Source organism: Anoplopoma fimbria, chromosome 21, assembly GCF_027596085.1.
Source record: "Anoplopoma fimbria isolate UVic2021 breed Golden Eagle Sablefish chromosome 21, Afim_UVic_2022, whole genome shotgun sequence".
In the NCBI taxonomy this organism is placed as follows: domain Eukaryota; kingdom Metazoa; phylum Chordata; class Actinopteri; order Perciformes; family Anoplopomatidae; genus Anoplopoma; species Anoplopoma fimbria.
The window spans coordinates 14761188-14781667 of record NC_072469.1 but is presented as its reverse complement, the minus strand read 5'-3'; the positions used below and the strand labels follow the sequence as shown (position 1 = coordinate 14781667).

Genomic DNA, 20480 nt, shown 5'->3' with positions numbered 1-20480 from the left:
GCACACACCTTAACATGTGAGTGAGAGGATGGGCAGTGGGAGAGAAACAATCACAGTCAAGGCAAGGAAGATAAAACATGGAAAATTGCTTTTGAATAACAAAGGTAATATCAATCGATGTTGAATTACACTTCTGATTTCCATCAAAGGCAACCAATTAAAGCCAGGAACCGTATTTCTCTTGTTCTGTCAGCGTCTCGACATGTGTTCGGCATGTAAAGTGAAATTGTCTATTCTTTCCCTCCCACCCTAATTTTCTTTCTCTGTCTTTGGTGAGCGTGTCAGAGAAATGGAGATTCTTTTCATGGTTGGATCGGGATTTCTTTCCTTCCCATGTTTGCCATGAAGGAATCTTAATCGGCCTCTCGCTTCCATACCAAGATGTGCCCACTTGTTAGAAAGAGGATGGATGGAGATGAGTGTGTTTATGGACTGAACAGTCGACAATAGCAGATAAAGGCTGGTTGATATTTCCCGCTGCAGATCCATAAGTCTGGTTCATTATTAACTCATAACGAGCCTCGTAAAAAATGAGTGATTTGCTAACCCTCACCGTACCTTAATCAGAGTTTAATTGCCATACCCATGACCTTTCCTTAACCTTAATCATACATAGTTGTCATACAAACATGTTGTGGAAAGTGAGGATTAAAAAAAGAATCTTGTCTTTGGACATTTTAAGACTTTGAATGAAATCTGGAGTTTGCTGAATTGCCATATTGCCCTTCTTGTCCGATGTGAGTTGGTATATCGCCTTCATGGTTTCAATATTAGTCTCCGTTACAGATACAAGGAGGCTTTTGTGAGGGTGTTTTACTCTCTTTACCATGTCAGTTTCACTGGGTGGGCGATCCATTCCAAAATCCCACCTCTTTCCAGTTTCCTTTGTGCTGTAAATTATCACAGCAGATATGCTACTCGGTGTCTGCCATGTGAAATGTAATATGGAGGTGGGTTGAGGCTGAAAATGATCGTATTGATCTTGCTGTCTCATGTGTTTACAGTAATTATGCTGAGGTTTTATAAATGATTTCATGACTTGAAAAATGCTGCACGCACCATGTTTAATTTGACACACTGGTGGTTCTGTTCATGTTTTATTTTTAATGTATTTTTTGCTTTGGAGAACCAGTAGTGTGATCCAACACTAGATCTGAAGAGGAGTGTCCAGGGTTACCTGTTTAACCTGCATGTGATGTATCACTATCCCTGAGAATCCATCGGGGTTCCTATTCTCTCTCATCCTCACTTTACTCACAATTACTGTCACTCCCTCCCTCTCTCTTTCCACATATCCACCCATATCCCTCCTCCCTCCTCCATCCCAGCTGCCCTGGAGATTCATTGTGGCATTGACAGAAAGACCTCTCGTCTCCCTCTGAACGCTTGGGAAGGATGTATATCACGGATCAGCGGCTCCGCTCGGGCCGGTGTGTGTCCATGCCTGTATTTCAAAGCCTGACGTTTACGAGACAGAAAACCTGCCTCTCTTCTCCCCTCCGCTGTCCTCTAGGTGAGCGTCGTGGAAATCAGGGCCCTTGAGCGTCGCGAAAACACGTCCGTCTCCAGACTCATCAGCATGTAAATTAGTTTGGAAATAACTGCGAGAAGTCAAGGGTTATCAAAACAGAGAAGACAAATGACAAATGGGTTTATGAGGTAATGTTGCATCATGACAATAATCAGAAGCTATTTCGTCTCACCTGCAGCGAACGTCCTTCTGGGTTTCAGTTTAATGAAGTAAAAGCAGCTGTAAATACACCACCTAACCACATCAGTGAAAGTCTCTGATCCCAGTGAGTTTCTTCACATCAGTGGCGTTTTGTTTCAAAAATCAAGGATGCTTTTTTTCCAGCTATGGCACTACCACATCCACTACCCTGGTTGCCATTACAGACTTTGGTTGCTGTGATTGCTGAATGCTGAGTTGTTTTTTGGTTGTGTTTGAGGTATTTGGCAGCAGCCTAGCTGAGGATACAGACAGTGGCAGTGATCAAAAGTGGCCCATTAGGAATGCAGTGTGCCACACTGTATCTAGGTCACAGCCTGAGCCACCTCCTCCAAAGGGAAACCACAGCGCTGTCCCCTCCCCGCTCCACTCATTCCCAGGCCCGCATCCCCCGTGTGAGTGTGTGGGCTGGATTGGTTCAGCATTAGCCAAATGTGCATGTGTACATGAGCGTGTGAGATCATGTGTGTTGGTCTGCTCATGCATGGGTTGTGGCTAGCAAAGGCATTTGGCAACTCATAATGTGTTTGTCTGTACATAACGTGTGAGAAAAAGAAAAGCGTGCGGGATGATTGTGATGGTAGAAGTGTCAGCAGTTTAAATAATACAGGGTGACTTATCCTGATCAGAATGGACTCAGACATACACACAAAGCTTACCCCAACACCTGAACTCCCCTCCGAGCTGCTCAAGCGTTTCTATGGAAATTGTCCTTCAGAAACTCCCTCCTCACTGCTCTCATACACTTTAACAAATGGATGTATGAATGCGTTTGGACTGTTTATTTGTGTTGTAATGAGAGGCTTTAATCAGGGGTGTCAGGGGTTTGAAACGTTCCTCTGAGCGTGTGCAACAACAACCCTCCCCTCACACACAAACACACAAACACACACGCACATAACGCAGTGATTTATGTGAAACATTAAAGGCAATCATGTTGGGCTGGGCCTCGTCCTTTGTATTGCGGGCTGTTTGAAATATGGAAAAGCCAAGCTGTCCCTTGATATGCAGGCACATATATATAGTATCAACGCACGCACGCACGCACATAGATGCTTGTGTGTACCTGCTATTGCTTAAATATGAATAATTGGCACACGGAGAAAAACAGATGAATGATGTTTTTGTTTTTTATCTTGCATATGCACAAACCCACAGGCATGCAAGAACTTTTGGTTGTAGACAGACATTCTCCTTCCCATACACACACACACATAAATGCACTTATTCAGTTCAACAGTCGCTTTGATACTGATAGCTGTTGGTTTAAAAGCAGAGAACATCCTCTCCGCCATTCACTGTGATTCAGCTCTGTGTGTCTATATTCTGTCTGGTCTCTGCGACTAGAGAGAACATTTCTTAATACGAGCGGATTAACGCTGTCGCTAGAATTTTAAAAAATCTACCATACCCTCCTCCACACACATATTCACACATAATGGCACAAACAAACACAGTGGAAGAACAGTAGAATATCTGTGGGATGGCACCCAAAAATAACCCTGCAGCTCTCTCTGACTGACCATTCTTTACACATGTATTTATTTAGTCCAAACCCTACTTCTGGTCTTACTCTGTTAGTCTCCTAACAACTACATCAGCGGGGGAATGTAGCTGATGATCAGGCTATTGGACACATACAGACTCAATAAAAGGCATGTAAGAAAAACAGAGCAAACAAGGAAGATAGATTCTGAAAGAGGTGGAATAAACAGAAGACCTGACTGACGGAGAGCTGCGGAAATAACAGAACTGACACAGCAGGAAAATAGATACATTTAAGGCTGAATACCATTTTCTGAAAGAGCGCAATAGCATGAATTTCCATGCATCTGTATTGCTCCTGGAAAATCTCAATTTCCATACAATAACCTCTTTATGGTAAACAGGTGGGGATGGGTTGAGAAAAACACTGTCATTTAAATACAATGATCTGGGATGGCATACAATTCATATATCCCTGTAAATAGTTTTTTGTTTTTCATTATTTTTTTGGTATGACCGTGATGTGCGTTACAGAAACGGAGCATCCTTCAACGCGTCGCTGTCTTCTCCGCTCAGGTGGGAGACCTAAGAGGCGTCGAGGTATCTGGTGAGAATCATTTTAACCTCCGTCTCACCCGTGGAGCTGTCCCCCTACTGGGGCCCGGGCCTGATGTCATGAATAAATGCATGTCATGCCTCCACGGTGCGGGGGGACACGCCGCTCTGCCGCCCGGCACAAACCATTTCCACTCCCATCCTGCCATCCTCCCTTCCTCCTGTACCTCTGTCCCCCGTTGTGTTCACACCATTGCTGGAGGAATTAGGCCCAAGCTTCCCTCCAGAGCTGCAACCAATCAACAGCAGCCCCCCCTCTCCTTAGCTCAGGAGGAAATCGATTGGTTCAGTGTGCGCCGGCCCTTGTCCAATGAGGTGAAAGCGCAGAGATGTTATATCTCACTGTGACCTGTATGAGGCGGTGGAATGTGCGACTGCATTAAGCGGTTGTGTTATTTTGAAAGCACGTTCCATATCATGAAACCCCAAGATGGTGTGAAGCCAGTGGGGAGATATACTTTATCTTACATATTCATTGATGAATCTCAGGTTGCAGCCTTCCTGAAACTCTTAAGTAAAATGTTTTACTGAGGATGCATCAAATTGTAGAGTCTGGGTTTGAAAGAGGTCTGGCTGAGCAGGGGGAAGCACTGACTGACACTACAGGTTTGCGGATAATGAGTTCCGCGGGGAGGGAGATAATCGGTTGGCGGTGGCTCTGGAGGCTGGATGAACGAGAGAGGAACATCCTCCCATACCTCTGCGGGGTTGGTGTCCCTGGAAACCGGTGACGGGGACCATTACGCCGAGGCCACTCGACGATAACGAATGCCCCTTTAATGCCTGTTAACGATCGCCGGGTCACAGTGTGATTCCCTGGGAAGAAAAAAAAACAAAAAAAACTCTCTCTCCCTTTTTCTTTCTCTGACTGTCTTATTGGATTTTTTTGTTTTACAAGGCATCTGTGTGTCTCACCCCAGGTAGAGAGTGTTTACTGGCCACAGCTGCATCAACACTTAGCTAGGGAGGAGGACAGATGAATCCGACAGCCTCGCCTCCCTAACAAGGCACTATTAAAATTACATGCCACTGTCAGGGTTTTGCCCTCGGTGAGGCACTGCGTAGAAATCATGCACTGCTACATATTGACATGCCCTTGCATTGGACAGGAGAAGACAGAGAGAAGGTGTGTTTGTTTGTGGGTGAGTTCGTGTGCTAGACTCAACTTTCTGTTGTGTACTTTTGCCATCAATAAGATTATAATGACATCTCTTGATTCTTCTCTCAGAGAAGTTTTTTTATATTTTTATGGCGCCTTATAGATTATTCGCCCTGAAACCCAGTGGGTGGAGGCAGTTATTTATTTTCTTCCTGACTGCGGCAAATACGGTTTGGGGGGGATGTGTGCTCAGACGCCACGTCAGATGTGTGTGTTGGGGGGGGCGACTTCGCCCTGGGAGATTTGGATTAACTTTCAGGTTGGCCGAGCAGAAACCATAATGACTCTCTCTGTCTGCCCTTGAAATTATCTTCTCATCACTTACTCAAATTGATAGATGCAGACACTCTTTCTTTCTCAGCTCACCTGCTCCATTTGCAGATTCGACTAATTTAACACCTCATATGTGAGGTTGAACCAGGCGGTCCATCTCATCCCTGCATTCACTCTGAAAAAAACCCCATGCTTTTTAGTAGGAGGAATAGACGGCTAGTCCTGCTGTCATTTCCCCTCCGCGAGAGTCCGCAACTTCCTGTGAGCAAACCACAAATTCCCCACAGAAGATGTCAAAACAGATTAGCTTCTCTCAAATCTACTCACCGGATTAAATGATTGTAACAATCAAACTGGCTTTGAGGCTTTGCATAATTTACTTTTTCTCCCCCTTTGGAAATTCTGCCTTTTGACTTTTTTTCCCCTCCCCTGTTGTGCTGCAGCCTTGAAGTATTATTACCCTGTAAATCGATAAAGATGATGTATGAGGCATCAACTGCTAGAGGTATAAACCCTTCTGTTTTCTGTGATATATGAGGATGTATCATATTGAATGGAGTACCTATTTACTGGTTTCTTTCATAGTAATAGCAGACACATACAACAAAGCTAGCTCCTCAGGAATATGCCTAATGTGCGACTGTATTTGAAAACATTTGATTTCATGAGAAGCAGTCGGGACACTTTGATTGAACACTTCAATTTGACTGTGAATGCTTCATCGCGTCAGCGGCAGTCACAACATTAATAAAGCATATATTATGACTGACGCGTGTTAGATCACACACCACCCAAATGAGGTTTGATGGCCAATCAGACGTTATCGGAGCCAAGCGATGATGAATAGCGCGGAGCAGCTCAAGCTTTGATCACTGCCTAAAGGTCGTAAATATTCCCCGCGTCTCCCGATCAAATCTGCATCTTACTCAGCCGTTTGTGCTCATGTTATATCAACTGAACGTCTTTCTACCGACACCAGGTGGGGTTAGGCGATCTACATCTCTCCCCACCATCGTTCTTTGTCTTTTGACGGCCCCTCTGCATCATTTGTGTATTCATCACTCTTACCTGCTGTTCGCCACAGTGAGATAGATGCTTAGGGATGGATCATTAAACAGAGCTTCGGTCTGCTGGAGAGAGGCAGAAAAATAAGATCAGAGCTTTATGAGGATGTAAATGGCATATCATTGTTTACGTGGCTTTAACGGAGATGTGAGGTCCAGCTGTTGCTCAAATAGTAAACATTGCAAGTCATTTCAAAAAGCTTGGAATAGTGTTAAGTGAAATATCTTCTGTCAGTTTATGGGGTGAGAAAAGCTAGCAAGTGGAGGGTTTGACTATTCTGTTATTCTAATGTTCCCCACTCATGAATGAGTGTCCATTTCAATTGTTAAATAGTATATTAATAGTTTATCAATATAGTATAATAATATGTAATAATAAAAAATGCCATAAGGGATCCCAGGTTGTGATTATGCTGCATTGCAAAGAAACTGTTCAGACGTTTGGGCCCAATAAAGTTCTCCTTCCTAAACTGCAAGGTACTGTAGTTACTCCATTGTCATTCTACCCATGAGCTGCGGCTGCCAATCAATATCTTATTATCAGGCCTCATCAACCTCACTCTCAATACAACCGTCCCGATGCCAGCCCTGATTAATGCCAAGGTGCCAATACCGGCTCAAGAGTTTTTACAGAAACCTCCAAGTTTCCTCTCCATCTCCCCCGACACTGATTAACTCCAAATCATTACTGTTTTTTATTGGATTCCCCTTCGTTTCTCAAATGAGACACTTATCTTCCACAGACAGGTATGAAAGTCAATACAGTTTGCAATTTCCATACACACTGGCACCAGAGATATTTTCCTGCTGAGAAAATGTTGAGTGTCGAATTTTTTACACTGGGGTTTGTGCGTCAACGGAGGTTCGGTTTGCTAATCCTGTGTTCCACCGCGGTCCCCACTGGCAGGGCTCAAGCTGCTCCAGTGAAGGGCAGAGCCATGTTGTAAAAGAGCAAGTGTCCCAATAGTCTTCTAATAGCTCTGGTAGTATCGTCCCTTCCCTCCGCCTCCTCTTTGATGTGGGCCCTCCTTCTCAGGCCACCGGCGATGGGGGAGTAGTCTTTCTTATGGGAGCTGCTGCATGCCGACGGTCTAATCCGCCAATATGTTTCACTATGACTAATCTTTCAATGTATTGATGTTGATCCAGAAGAAAAAGGAAAACAAAAGTTGAGGGCAGAAGTTTGTCTCCCCTCGGGTTATTTGATTTTTTTAATTTTTTTTAAGGAGGGGTCAGAGCAAGAAGAGACTGAGAAAAAAAAAAATTGTAAGAGGAAAAAAGGAAGGTGAATTTTCCTCTGCAAGTTAATGAAAGTCCTTGAAGTGAGGCGAGGAGAGCTGTCACCTGCCCTGGTGATAGATAGCAGGCTCACTATTATTAGCATTCCCAGCCCCAGCTTACAGTTTTATGCCTTACTAGAGCCATTTGTTGATTAATTAATCAGGTAATGTATGCTATCTGTACTACAAAGGCACCCACATATCGCTCCCTTGGCCTCTCCTGGGCTTTCGGTGCAACCACAGACCAGAATCTCCCACCGGACCACAGCACATTTGAAAAATGACAAAATTACAAAGCAGCCAGTACCAAAGAGAAACCATTTGCACAAAGGTCCTGGCTGGTTTTAATGTAAAGTAGAATAATAAACATCTGTGAGCTAAACAGTCTCCCCTTTCATGAATATGTTCACTTCCACCGGCCCAAAGTCAACCTTGTCTGAGGTAATATTTTTTCGCTTTCCGAGAAAGTTTTCAAACTGTCAAATAAAGCTATGAGGAAGGTAAAAATAAACTGGGAATGAAGCACCGCGGGGCTGCGAGACTGCAGAGCTTAATGTTTTCTCCTGTTCCTCTGTGTCTGAAATTGGACAGGACGGCTCAAAAAAGCCCATGTGGAACATCATAATCAATGTCTGCGTGCACAATGCTAGAACATCGAGTTATGTTATATAATATAAACAGTCAATAAAAACCCAGTCCTTTTCTGTGATTATATTTATTGAATTTCTTCTCACGTCTCACATGCCCTCCTGCCTGTATACTTTTGGTTATTGCCTTGTCTTTACAATCATCAGATTTGTTCATATAAGTGGCCTGGGTTCCACCAACCTGGCAATCATAAAAAGTACAAGGTTTGCAGCACTTACATTTCATTGAGTTTTCACAATTGAAACCAGCAACATAAAGTATGGCATAACTACAAAAACCATGTGAAACAGAAAAAAATATTACCTTTACATAGTCATGTATATGCAATTCCAGTAATTCCATGTTCAAGCAGTTAAGTTTCCATTCAGCATTTCAATTAATGTAAGTGGTTTACTTTCCAATTTTTATCAAAACATGTTCAGTTTTTCTGCAAGCAATACTTTACCAGTATACCTGTCCCTTCCTTTTGTAATCTCTTTAACTTTTCCAAGACACTTTATAGGGCAGTTGTTAAGAATTGCATATGCTTATGCCTCCACAGCGGCATCAGCAGAGGTTGGAGGCGTTAGTTTTGTGGGTTGTCCTTCCAACTGTATGTGAAAACAAAATCAGCTTGAGGGAATTTCTTCAAATGTTGCGAAATCATCCACTTGGACTCAAGGATGAACTGATTCAAATGTGGTGGTCAAAGGTCATGTGACCTCACTTCTGTCCCATTCTTGGGATGCAATATGTCAGGAATTCCTTTAAAGAATTATTTCAAAATTGGCAAGAGCGTCCACTCAGTCTCAAGGATAAATGATCAGAATATGGTGGTCAAAGGTTGCTATGACCTCACCAAACCCGTTTTTTAGTCAAAGATGATAAACTGATGAAGTAATGACATTTTGGACAGACCTTGATGTTAACTGCAACATGATTGGTTGGGGAATCAATAAAACCTCACAATGGTAATTCTTCTTCCGAATTATATTTATATTGTTTCAAAAATATTGAATTTGTGTCCAACCTTGGTATGATTTGCCAAGGTTATATTTAGCTCTCATTTTGGCTTGGTATTTATGTAAAGCACATGTTGATGTGTGTCTCCCCCCCCTTCCCTGCTTTCCCCCAGTAGTACAATGCACGCTTGAAGGCTGAAATGACCCAATGCCGGCCCTGGTATTAAGCAGCCACAATAACCTTAATTATACCACTCATGTCTATGCAGTGACCAATCCTCACCTCTTTCGTAAAATAATCCCTCAAATGTAATTATCTAAAGCAATCTGGTAACCTATAAACATGATGTTCAAATGGTTTTATTCTCCATAGACATATTTAATGAGGCTTTGCATGCCCAAACATATTGAGAACCAAACACTGCGGGTCAGACTAACACTGCATCGACTGCACATGGCGTACAGATGTGTAAAATGGCCATCATGTGCACTCACTGTCTATCATACTTCCTTTTTCTGTATCCTGCTGTTTAGCACTTCCTACGCAGCTGGCACCATTGTGGGGCAGCAGGAAATGACATCATACTTTCACGATATGCCTTTCCTGTTATGTCTCATCAGAGCGTTTGTCCTTTACCTATAAATCCTCTGCACATGTATAACGTTGACAACTGTTCCTCCACAAGCACATTGTTGTGAGTAAGAAGGTCTGAGCCAGTGGATTCAGTTAATAGAGTTGTCCATATAGATATTGTGTGTGTGTGTGTGTGTGTGTGTGTGTGTTTTTGTGTGTGTGTTGTGCATCCCTGTAAATGTACTGTACTCCCTGTCACAGCATGCCTCTTATTTATTTTTTCCATTCCTCATCATTTTCTCACACCCCTCAGTCATTTATTCACCCAGCCGACCTGAGGATTTTACGATCATTGGCTTGGCTTTTTCTCACCTCACCATAAAGCTGTAACGGATTTACCGCCGCCGCCTTGTCACTCCCGTCATTAAAATGTAAAAGTTTGCGACGCTGCCCAGAAAGTAAGGAAAGATACCGGCGAGCTCGGCCGCTCCCTCCACTTACATTTTGCCCGACTACAGGTAGCTTGTTCCCTCCTCGCTCAAAACTAAATCATGAGCTGTCAGCGCTCCCATCACTCTAAGTAAACCCCACAGCTCAGGGAGGAAACGGGGAGCTCATTTTCTCTTTTAAAAAGGGTGGGGGTTTTTGCCATTTTCCACTTTTCACACTGAATCCTTTCTGATGTCCTGGATGGAGACTTGGGAGGGAGGGAATTCACTACGTTACGAGTTATCTTTTGATATGGCTTGATGCATTTTGATTGCATTCATATGAAAAAGGGCAAGTTATTCTTTCAATAACGAATGGGTATCCTGGGAGACTCCTCCTAAGCTGTCTTCCCAGTACAAACCCGACCTGAAGATTTTGACAGTTTGACACTTTAATTTCCTACTGAGTATTTCACCTGAATTTCCCGGACAAAGAAGAGACGTGCTGCTATAAAAAATAGAAAAAGGCCATATTGGGTTGGAAATTATTAAAGTCTGGGCCTCAATTAAATTCTCTCCGCCCTTCTCTTTTACTCAGGTTCGGAAAGCACCGGAAGGATGAGCAGCCGGGAGACAGGATGGAGAGGAAGGGCTCCAGCAAATCTAAAGCTGAGGACATGCAGGCGTCAGAGGAGGAGACCATGCGGATGAGGCTGGAGCAAGAGAGGTGAGTGCTCAGACAGAGCCTTGGCTCGCTAAAAGCCTAAACAATTAGGTCCCAGCTGAACAAAGAAAAGAAGAAAAAAAACACTGCTGACCGGAAAATTAGCAAACTACTTAATTAGCAAAATGGCAAGAGCAAGGTTGGGAAAGTACTCAGATGTCAATTTGTGAAATGTCCCTTTCTTTTATATCAGTACATTAAATAGATCATTTATGGATCGTTGTTGCCTGTGCCATTCGGAGGCGCTGACCTCTTAATGGTGCTCGTAGGCCCCCGTGGATTTGGCATGATTGAATGGTGCTCATTATAATAGTGAAATCGATGTCGCCCCACATCTGTCTTCTCCTGCAGCCTGCCCAGGTTGTTAATCGCTCAAGAATACGCTGTTCCTTTAAATCCGCCCCTCTTGGCTCCGTGTCCTCTTGTGCTTTTTGGACGTCAGGATGTCCAGAAGAGCGAGGCGAGGCATCGGTTTGGCCGCGTGCGCCTCATCCCCTCACAGACGAGCCCCGTCTAATTCTCTCCAGCAGGGAAAGACAATACCGGTGGCGGGGCGAATGAAAAGACAGCTTGCTGCCTCCATTGTTCTCCACCAGCCAAATGAACTCAGTAATCAAACTGCCGTCGGTAATGACAGCTAATTGAATAGAAACAATAGGGCTTGATACCGCTCCCTCTCACAGTGAAGGGAGAAAGGGATGGATGGCATGTCGGAAAATGCACGGTACCACAAACACAAACCAAAAAAAAAGGAAAGCTCACAAAGGCCCTCCTCCTTGCTGAATGAAACATCTGGAGGCCCTGCTCAAAAAAAGCTGATGCGCATTTCTTTTTTGGTATTCAACTATGACTTGCAGCAATGGTCCTCTCCACTGAGGGGAGCGAACCCCTCTGGCTGAGGGCCCAACACATTTGGTGCACCCTGGAGACCGGCGGGCCTGGCTCTCCATCCCGATCCATCCCCTTTGAGAGGCTCCCAAAGGACTGCCATGCTAAGCAGCAGAACCAACGCAGACACACAGTGGGCACGAGATATGTAGAGTGCGTGCCCTCACAGCCCTCCCCATCCCCACAAACACATACACACTCTTTAAATCCTGCTTCTTCTCCCTCACCGCCGTCACCCAATTTCTTTGTCTGCTACTTCGTCTTGCGTCTCGTTCTCGTTCCCTGTCTTGTTTGTGTCCGTTCTGCATGTGTGAGCTCCGGCGCCAGCTGCCTGTGCAAGAGGGCAACCTAATTCTTTCCTTTTGTACCTGTTCCCAAATCCCATCACTCAGCCAGGCCAGGATTGTCCCTCGGTTAATGGAAAGGGAATCCTGAGGGAAATCGTGCTCGCTGATAATAAACCACACTGCCACGAAGACAAGTCGATATTCAAAGCATCAGGGTTCAGCAGCACGACAGCTTAGAAATCCATTACTTCTTGTATTTTTGGGTAGCGCTACTGTATCGCGCTCCCAAGGTGCTACATTTGATTGTCTTAGGTCTGTGCTTTAAGGCACATGCTCCGATTGATTACAATGCCGCCACGGAGGCAGGACCATTTCAGAGTGCCGTTAGGAAACTATGGATCGGGCCGCAACTTTTTTCCCGACGCTGGCAATCGCCAGCCGGCCCCGCCTGTCAGCGCGACCCAGGATGGGCTGCAGCCAAACCCCCGGCTCGGCTGACATTAGCGATCGTTAATTCAAGCAGACGGTTTTGACAGGGGCTTTTAGTGATTCAAAATAGGAGTCAACGAAGAGGTGAGACAGATTAATTCATAAAACCTGCCCTTATTTCACCCTGCAATAAGACAGCTACAGTCATATATTTAAAACTCTGACCTTGATATGATTCATGCAATTTATAGTTTGGCCTGCGGCCCTTGCAGATAGAACCCGTTTATTTTTCACTAAAAACGTTCCCCTCCATTGATATCTTGTCAGCCTCTTATATAGATTGAGGATGATGGAGAAGAGAGTGCATCAAACTTTTGACTTCATCGCTAGAGCACAGTGCAGTGCATCCACTTGATGAAGAGTGCTTATCAGCAGCATTTGTTTTGCTAGAATCTGGGAGATTTTACACGGCTCCTGTGATTGACTGTTTCATATCTCATCAAGGCGACATTAGAACCTGTGGTTAGGCTGATCCAAATCTTTGTTCGGGCCAGCGGCAGCAGCAGCCATTATTCTGCTCTCTTTATGCCTGTGGACAGCACCCAAGACACCCCTATCTGATTGGCTCATGTTGAGAGGACTGTGGAGAAAACAAGCCCTCTGATTGGACCTTGGGTGGGCTAGAGAGCAGCGGTTTCTGTGGCCACAGCCGTTATTCATGCAAGGCCACGGGGGAGAAGAGAGAGAGAAAGAACACTGTGCGGGTGGTGTTGGTGGAGCTTCTATCAGTGGCTGACTTATCTGTGCGCATGTTAGCCCTGAAACTATATTTTCCCAGCCAAAGAGGGGAGCACACAAAAGACAACCTGACAATGTTCCTTCTTCCTTTTCCGCCTGAACTGAACTCCATTCTCGCTGGCAGCTGATTATGATGTCCATTCTCTCTTATCTGCTTGGCTCCGGTTGGCTTCTAATCAGCGGCCAGCACTCCACCGCCACTCTCCCAGACCACTGCAGAGCACATCACTGCATTTTTTTCCTTTGTAAATCCTCGACAGTGGCCTGCTTCCCCCTGTTTGTTGTTTGACTTCCCGCTGACTCTAGACAAACACAAACTGACCAGTGATTCTGGAGTGGGTCAATCAGCACAATCCATATCGACAAAGAGCAAACCTGGATTAGCCGTGACAATTTAATCTTTTATTTAACAAAAGAGAAGTTATTTTCTTATACCTTGTTCAGGGTACATTGAACTCAGTGCCACCGATAAAAAAATAAAAAAAAGAAGGTTAAGCAATTTGCTATAAGGCACATCACTCCTATTACAGTGATTGTGGTACCAATGTTATCATTTCACTTTGTCAAACCATCTCATTATTTCAGTATCCTATTTGCGTCTAATTTGCATAGTGAGTTCAAAGGAAGCTCCAACTGACTGATTGGGAAGTGTGATTACATTTGTAATTATATTGATACCTACAGCAAGTTAATGCGATTGTTAACACTGTGAATTAACACCACGGAAACTCGGACAATTATCTCTGTGATTGCATTATGCGGTTATGGGCCAAGTTTCAACACAAAAGATTCATATCTGAGGTTTTTTCGCGAGTCTGCACACACAGCTGCACGCAGAGTCATTTACTGCACTTTGATTAGATTCAGATACATACAGATACATCTGCGCTTCAGAACAATAGAACATGTTTTAGTGAGGATGTATTGAAAAGAAAAAGAAAAAATGTGTTCAAGGTGGCTGGGTGAGAAAGTAACAGAGCAAATACATTCTGTTTCATCCAGCGGCGTAACAATGCATATTGAGGAGGCAGGCTTTCAAGCTTCTAAGTGTGTTGACTTCAAAATGAGTGTCTGAAAGTACAGACAGCCCCCTCTTCTCTCCTCTTCTTCACTCCCCTCCTCCCCTGGGTAGATCACACATTGACTAACATATGGAGAAAAAGTCTGCTGGCTTTGTTAGTCCAAAAAAACAAAAAACAGCCCTGTTGGATAAACAGTGAGATTTATTCAGTGTAGTGAGGAAGGACTTGAGGTGAGCAGACACACCAGTTCACACCAAGCATCGCGTTCCACCCATATAATGTGTTACAGTATTTACTCGATGTGACGGTCTCCTGCTTTCACACTCTTCTGATGAAATTAAGCTTTGGCAACAATACCATTACAAATTTAGTTCAAGTCGATGAGAAGGTATTCACACATCAGTTTAGCGAGAATGAATAACAAGATATTAATTATCTTGAATACATGGTCAGTCAGTGGATTAGGGGTTGAACTTTAACTGCCCTGAAAACCTCAGCATTAGACTGTCTAGACTGTCTTTTAGCCAGGAGGAATTGCCTTTCCTCTGCACTGTTATGAAGAATAAACAAGTAGACATTGAATTGTATTTAAAGGTACATGTGAGGTCAATTCTACTTCTTAGGATATAGAGTAAATTCCAGGCAACACATAGAAAAACAAAATAAACTGATTAATAGTGGAACTATATACTTTTCTATCATGACTCTAATTAAAATGAAAATGTAAATCCTTAGTTGGGCTGCATTAAAGCCCTACAGCTTGACTGTCCCCTTTTTGAAATGAAAATATCCCAAGGCTGGTTGCATTAAAAGCTTTAGTGTCCTCTCCTCTTGAACGTAGTGTCTTGTGAGAGGAGAAGAGAGGAGAGGGGCTGGTAATTGGGGCTGTACAGTAATAATGTGTTTAGTGTGGGCAGCACTTTCCTCAATGTTAACATGCTGGGCCATTAATTGGCTAATGGGGTATATATGGTACAGCGCGGGGGTGGTCTCTCAGGAGAAATTGGGAGAAGGAGGGGAGTTGGAAGCGGAGCAGCAGTTGCAGGGTGCCCAAGAAGAACCCAGTCTGTAGGTGTGGATGTGCGGTTTGGAGCTAATGAGAGTATTACACTGCAGAAAAAGGGCTTCCAAAGTCCAGCACGCTTTCCTATGAAATGCATACAGTACGAGTCAAAAGTTTGGACACACCTTCTCATTCAATGGTTTTTCTTTATTTATTATTATTTTTCTACATTGTAGATTAATATTGAAGACATCCAAACTATGAAGAACCACATATGGAATTATGTGGTAAACAAACACATACTCAACTAACCAGCATATGTTTTATATTTTAGATTCTTCAAAGTAGTTGAATGAGAAGGTGTGTCCAAACTTTTGACTGGTACTGTATATATATTACTAGTTTGCTTGATATTTATCTGAACCTCTGCATACAAGTCATGGGAGAAGGTTGGGTTGAATGGTGGGGCATATGACTATTTTTATAATGTAGATATTGTGGGTAAAACAAATTAAGTATGTTGACAGTAGTCAAATATTGCACATGCAGTACTTTCACTATGAATGTCTCATTGTTATGTTGATAAGACAAGACTAAGATTCAACAGCCACACTAGCAACTCTTTGAGGTTTCATTTAGACTTAACGTTGCTTTGGGCTAAATGTTAATTTCACACTGCTAACATGTTTACATTTAGTGGATATAATGTTAGCCTTGGTCGCCATCTTAGTTTAGCATGCTAGCATGCTAACATTTGCTAATTGACACTTGCAGAAGTACAGCTGAGGCCGATGGGAGTGTCAGTAGTTTTGCAGGTATTTGTCATAAACCAAGAACGAATTTACATTTTGACCTGATTATGGCATTTGATAAAAGGATGATCAGTGGTGAACAATTCCTCCTGAGGGGAACATAAACTTAACAAAAATGTCACTGCAATCCACTCAAAAGTGCCGACCTAATGGTGGCCATGGATAAAAAGTAAATATACCACTAAGAAATTTAAATTTCTCCTCTGCATACCATGATTCGATCAAAATGTTGTGGCAGTTCATCTAGTAGTTGTTCATATATTTAACAGGATAGGGGAAACCTTTGAAATTCTAACAGACACCTGCAAATAATGCTAGATGAGAAGTCATGGGATCAACAGTATCACTAGGATTCATTATCTGGGGACCATGAATGTGGGTACCACATTTCATGGAAATCCATCCAATAGTTGGACCAAAGTGGTGGACCTGCCCCAAAGAATGGCTAACATGCCCAAAAATGTCATCCTCGTTGGCATTCGCAACAAAACTCATTTTCAAATTTTCTTATAAGATGCATATTGATTTTTTAGGTAACTAAATCCCTGGTAGTTTTATTCATCAACTGGAGACATCTAATAAAAAATATGTCCTTGAAAATTGTAACACTCAAATCTCAGCTTGCAACAATGAGACCCAATGCCAACTGGCCAGTGGGTGGAAACTTCACACCGTATGATAGTCCAGCTTTTCTTTCTGACAGCCAAAACATGTTGGAATATGCCTCTCACTCCAGTCTGACAGGTTTGGATTATGGATATATTTTCTCCACAAACACACAAACATATGGCCCTTTAGTATAAACAAAAGAGCCATGACTTCTCCAATGAAAAATGAGAAGAACATGATGCATTGCAAAGAAAAGCTTAATATTGTAATTTGGTGAGTACATAAAAGCAATAAAGTTACGACTCAAGATGGACCAGATGGTAGTGACGCTAATGGCAACAGCATGTTATCTCCTTTAAAATGTTTGCCTGTTAATATCCTTTTATTGAAATGCACCTATTAGCTTTATCCATGTCAGACTCCCAAGGCCTGGAGGAGAAGTCTCTCTCGTTTAGCTTCATGTCGCCAGTCTAGCCAAGGCCATTATCTCATCCCAAATGTCAATATTGCCGTTTTTATGAATCTGATTAGTCCATAAAACGCTAGAGGGTTTTGAGATCCCAGCGGACTTCCCTGAACCTGTCGTAACATCGTTGTCTGGTGCTTCCTGGCAGGGATCTGACATCACTTTAGCCAGACGGCAGGTGAAAGGGCTTCTGGGAATTTGTGTTTCCCTCCCAGGGAGGCTCGTTTTCTATTTCCTGTCTGACGTGAGACAACACCGGGGGCACACAAATGTGAGTTGATCAGTTCCATAATGCACTTGGTCCCTGCCCATGCAAAAACACGCCAAACCAGCTTAGAGGCTTTATAGATGACTGCATATCATGCAACATTGCATCAGGCCTCCATCAAAATCTCATTCCGCTGATAATGCTGAGAAAATGGGATTTTGGACAGCTAAAAATAAACAAGGCAGTCTATGGGTGGGATGTGGGAATTGGGTTAATTCGGCATTGAAGAATGGTGATTGTTTGAAATGTGATTACTGTTATTAAAATACACAGACATGGGAGAGAGAGTAAGGCTAGGCTGGGGATCCTAGCTCTGTTCCAAACCTGTCAATCATCCGTTAGTAGCAGCAGTGGAGGGGGTCAGAGGTCAGTTATGACCTGAGGTAATAGGGAAGTCTAGCTCCAGCAGGAGGTGGCGCGCTTGTGTGTGCATGTGTGTGTTACCCTACAGCTGGGGTACAACATCTGGAAGCAGTGAGCAAGTCTGGTGGCTGCTGCCAGGGTCACCGCAGTGGGAGGTCAGCTCCCCCGCTCTGCCTGTCCTCAGACCTTCTCTGTTTTTGCTCCCTACTGTCCCAACTCCCTGCCCCTCCGCCTTCCAGCTTACCTCGCTCCCACGCAGCACCATGACTGAACCTTGTTAGCTGCGGACAGATGGGCGTTCACATGGAACCATTCTCAGAGACAGGAAAAGGCCCCGTGAAAGGCTCCGTTGTGTGGAAGTGGTCCTGGGGAGAGGGGAAGAGGAGGTCCGACTGTGTCCCCCCCCACCTCCTCTTGTTAGAGGACCTGAGGGATAAAGATCAGTGCACTCGCCGCAGCCCTCTAATGGCTCATGGAAAGCCACATATTTGAATAATACTGCTCTCACTACAGTACAAGACATTATTCTCCGTCCACATTCCCTGAAGAAAACCACTTTAGAAGTTTGAAGAGAAGAGACCTCTTCCCCAGGTCTGGACTGATCAATATCTGAGATTAAACTTTAAAGTTGGAATGCTGATGTAAGCCTCTCTGAGTCTTGGGCTGAATATTACAGTTGGTCTTTTTAATTTCCTTTACCCCCATCTCTTTATCCTGTATTGCCTCCTTACTGTACATTTCTTACACACTTGCCACTCAATACCTCAAATATCATCAAGTATCTCCATTTAGTCTCTAACTAGATACAGTTGGCCTTTGCAAAGAAAAATAATTCGTGAAACTTTCCCATAGAATGTAATGAAAACTTATTAAAACAACATTAAAACTGGATATGTTTCCATCAGCAGAGCCGGAACAAATATTGTATACAGGCTTCCTGAGCATCAAAATAAACAAAACAACAAAATGTAGAAATGATCTCTTAAGAACCGATTAATATTGGGCAATTGGATATGGTTCTTCTGCACTGGCTTAAGTTGGCCAAATGCATAGTTTCACACAAAGGCGCAGAAAAGGAATTGGCAATATTTTACAGCCATTTCACACCAAGACACTTCTAACTGCATAAGACTCATACCATTTGTCAGGCTGATCATTTTAGTCATGTTTGACTCTTCAAATGTATTTCCGTCACAATTTTAGGGTGTAAAATCTTTTTTTATACATATTTATAATATAAAAATTTGGCATTTCTGAACATATCATTAAGTTTGCCAGATGATTCACGAATAAAAATCAGTTCAATGTGTTTATCACAGAATACAGGCCAAGATGCGGGAGCTTCGGGATAAGCAGGCAAAGGAGAGGGAATATGCTGAGATCCAAGACGTTGTCGGCGGTGCCTTCAGCTCAGATGAGGAGCACACCTACGCCGGCATTGGATCATTAGACTCGTCGGTGGACAGCAGCAGCATGGAGCCTTACAGCCACCACTACCATCTCCCCCAGAGTCCCCAGAGTCCTCACCCTCCCTTGAGCCTACAGGACAACGGTCCACCCCTGGAGGCCCTGTATGCCCAGGTCAACAAGCCGCGCAATGGACGAGCTCCAGCTCCAGACAGGTAGGGGGCACCCCAAAAGAATATCCCATAAGGCTGTTGACTCAACATACATGTACACATCCACCAACACTCAAAGCTACACAGTGTCCTTTGTGACTCTCTACCTTTCTCCTTTATTCAAAGGACGCTATCTAGCTTTGTGGCTTGTACTTGAGCTTTGCAACAATCCAGTTCATTTACACCTCATCTATAATGTATAAGCAGCGGCGTGATTGTATTTGCTCACTTTTGCTTGTCATGCGTGACACACGCTGCACAGAAAAACAATGAATTTCACACAGGGTGTTATCGCTGCCTCGTCCCACAAGGCATTGCCCCGTGCAAGCAGGCGGAATCCACGGGCAAGGTAAAAAAATAAATAAAAACAGAACAACAAGAGCCTATCAGTCACCCTGTGCTAGAATTTAATATCAGGGAGCCCTTTTTTTTTTCATTATCCTTGGATCACAGGTAATCCTCCCCGGCTGAGAGTCACGCTGCATGTGACTTCAGCTTGTTTGTCGCTGGGGGTTTGCATCGCACATAACCTCCGTGTCAACACCTATTTGATGTGTCGACAACGCCACACAGAGCTTTAGTTTCATATTAGAGTGTTGATAGCCTATTGCCAAAAGGCCTGCGTGAAGTTCCTACATGTGTAATAAAGAATGTATTTGAGCTCCAGTAAATGAACTACAGCTTAACAAAGCCTCAACAAAGGTCAACCAAGAGTCTACAAAACCTAATCAATATTCAGTTGTAATAACAGCGAACCAGTGAACATGCTAGTGAAATATTTTGACAGTAAATTTGTATGAGAATAAAAAAATGGATAAGTTGATCGATGCAAATGAGCCATGTCAGCATTTCATATTGATATATTAATATTTATATATCAATATATTCAATATATATTCATTTTAATTCAGCTTAAATTATCTATAGCATTCTGGACATCCCTTCGTAAAGCATTTCTTCTTATTTTTCTTACACATAATGCTTGTGCCTCTGCTC

The 20480-nt window shown here is 43.4% G+C and overlaps 1 protein-coding gene across 2 annotated transcripts in view; it reads left to right on the top strand.

The window, feature by feature from the left end:
* The window catches only part of LOC129110418 (partitioning defective 3 homolog), a 325305-nt gene that overhangs the window by 232864 nt on the left and 71961 nt on the right, over positions 1 to 20480 (top strand). For both annotated transcript variants that reach the window (XM_054622495.1, XM_054622494.1), the window contains 2 exons: positions 10795 to 10923; positions 19185 to 19487. In XM_054622495.1, coding sequence (XP_054478470.1) covers positions 10795 to 10923; positions 19185 to 19487 — 432 coding nt within the window. The remainder of the gene's footprint in view (positions 1 to 10794; positions 10924 to 19184; positions 19488 to 20480) is intronic.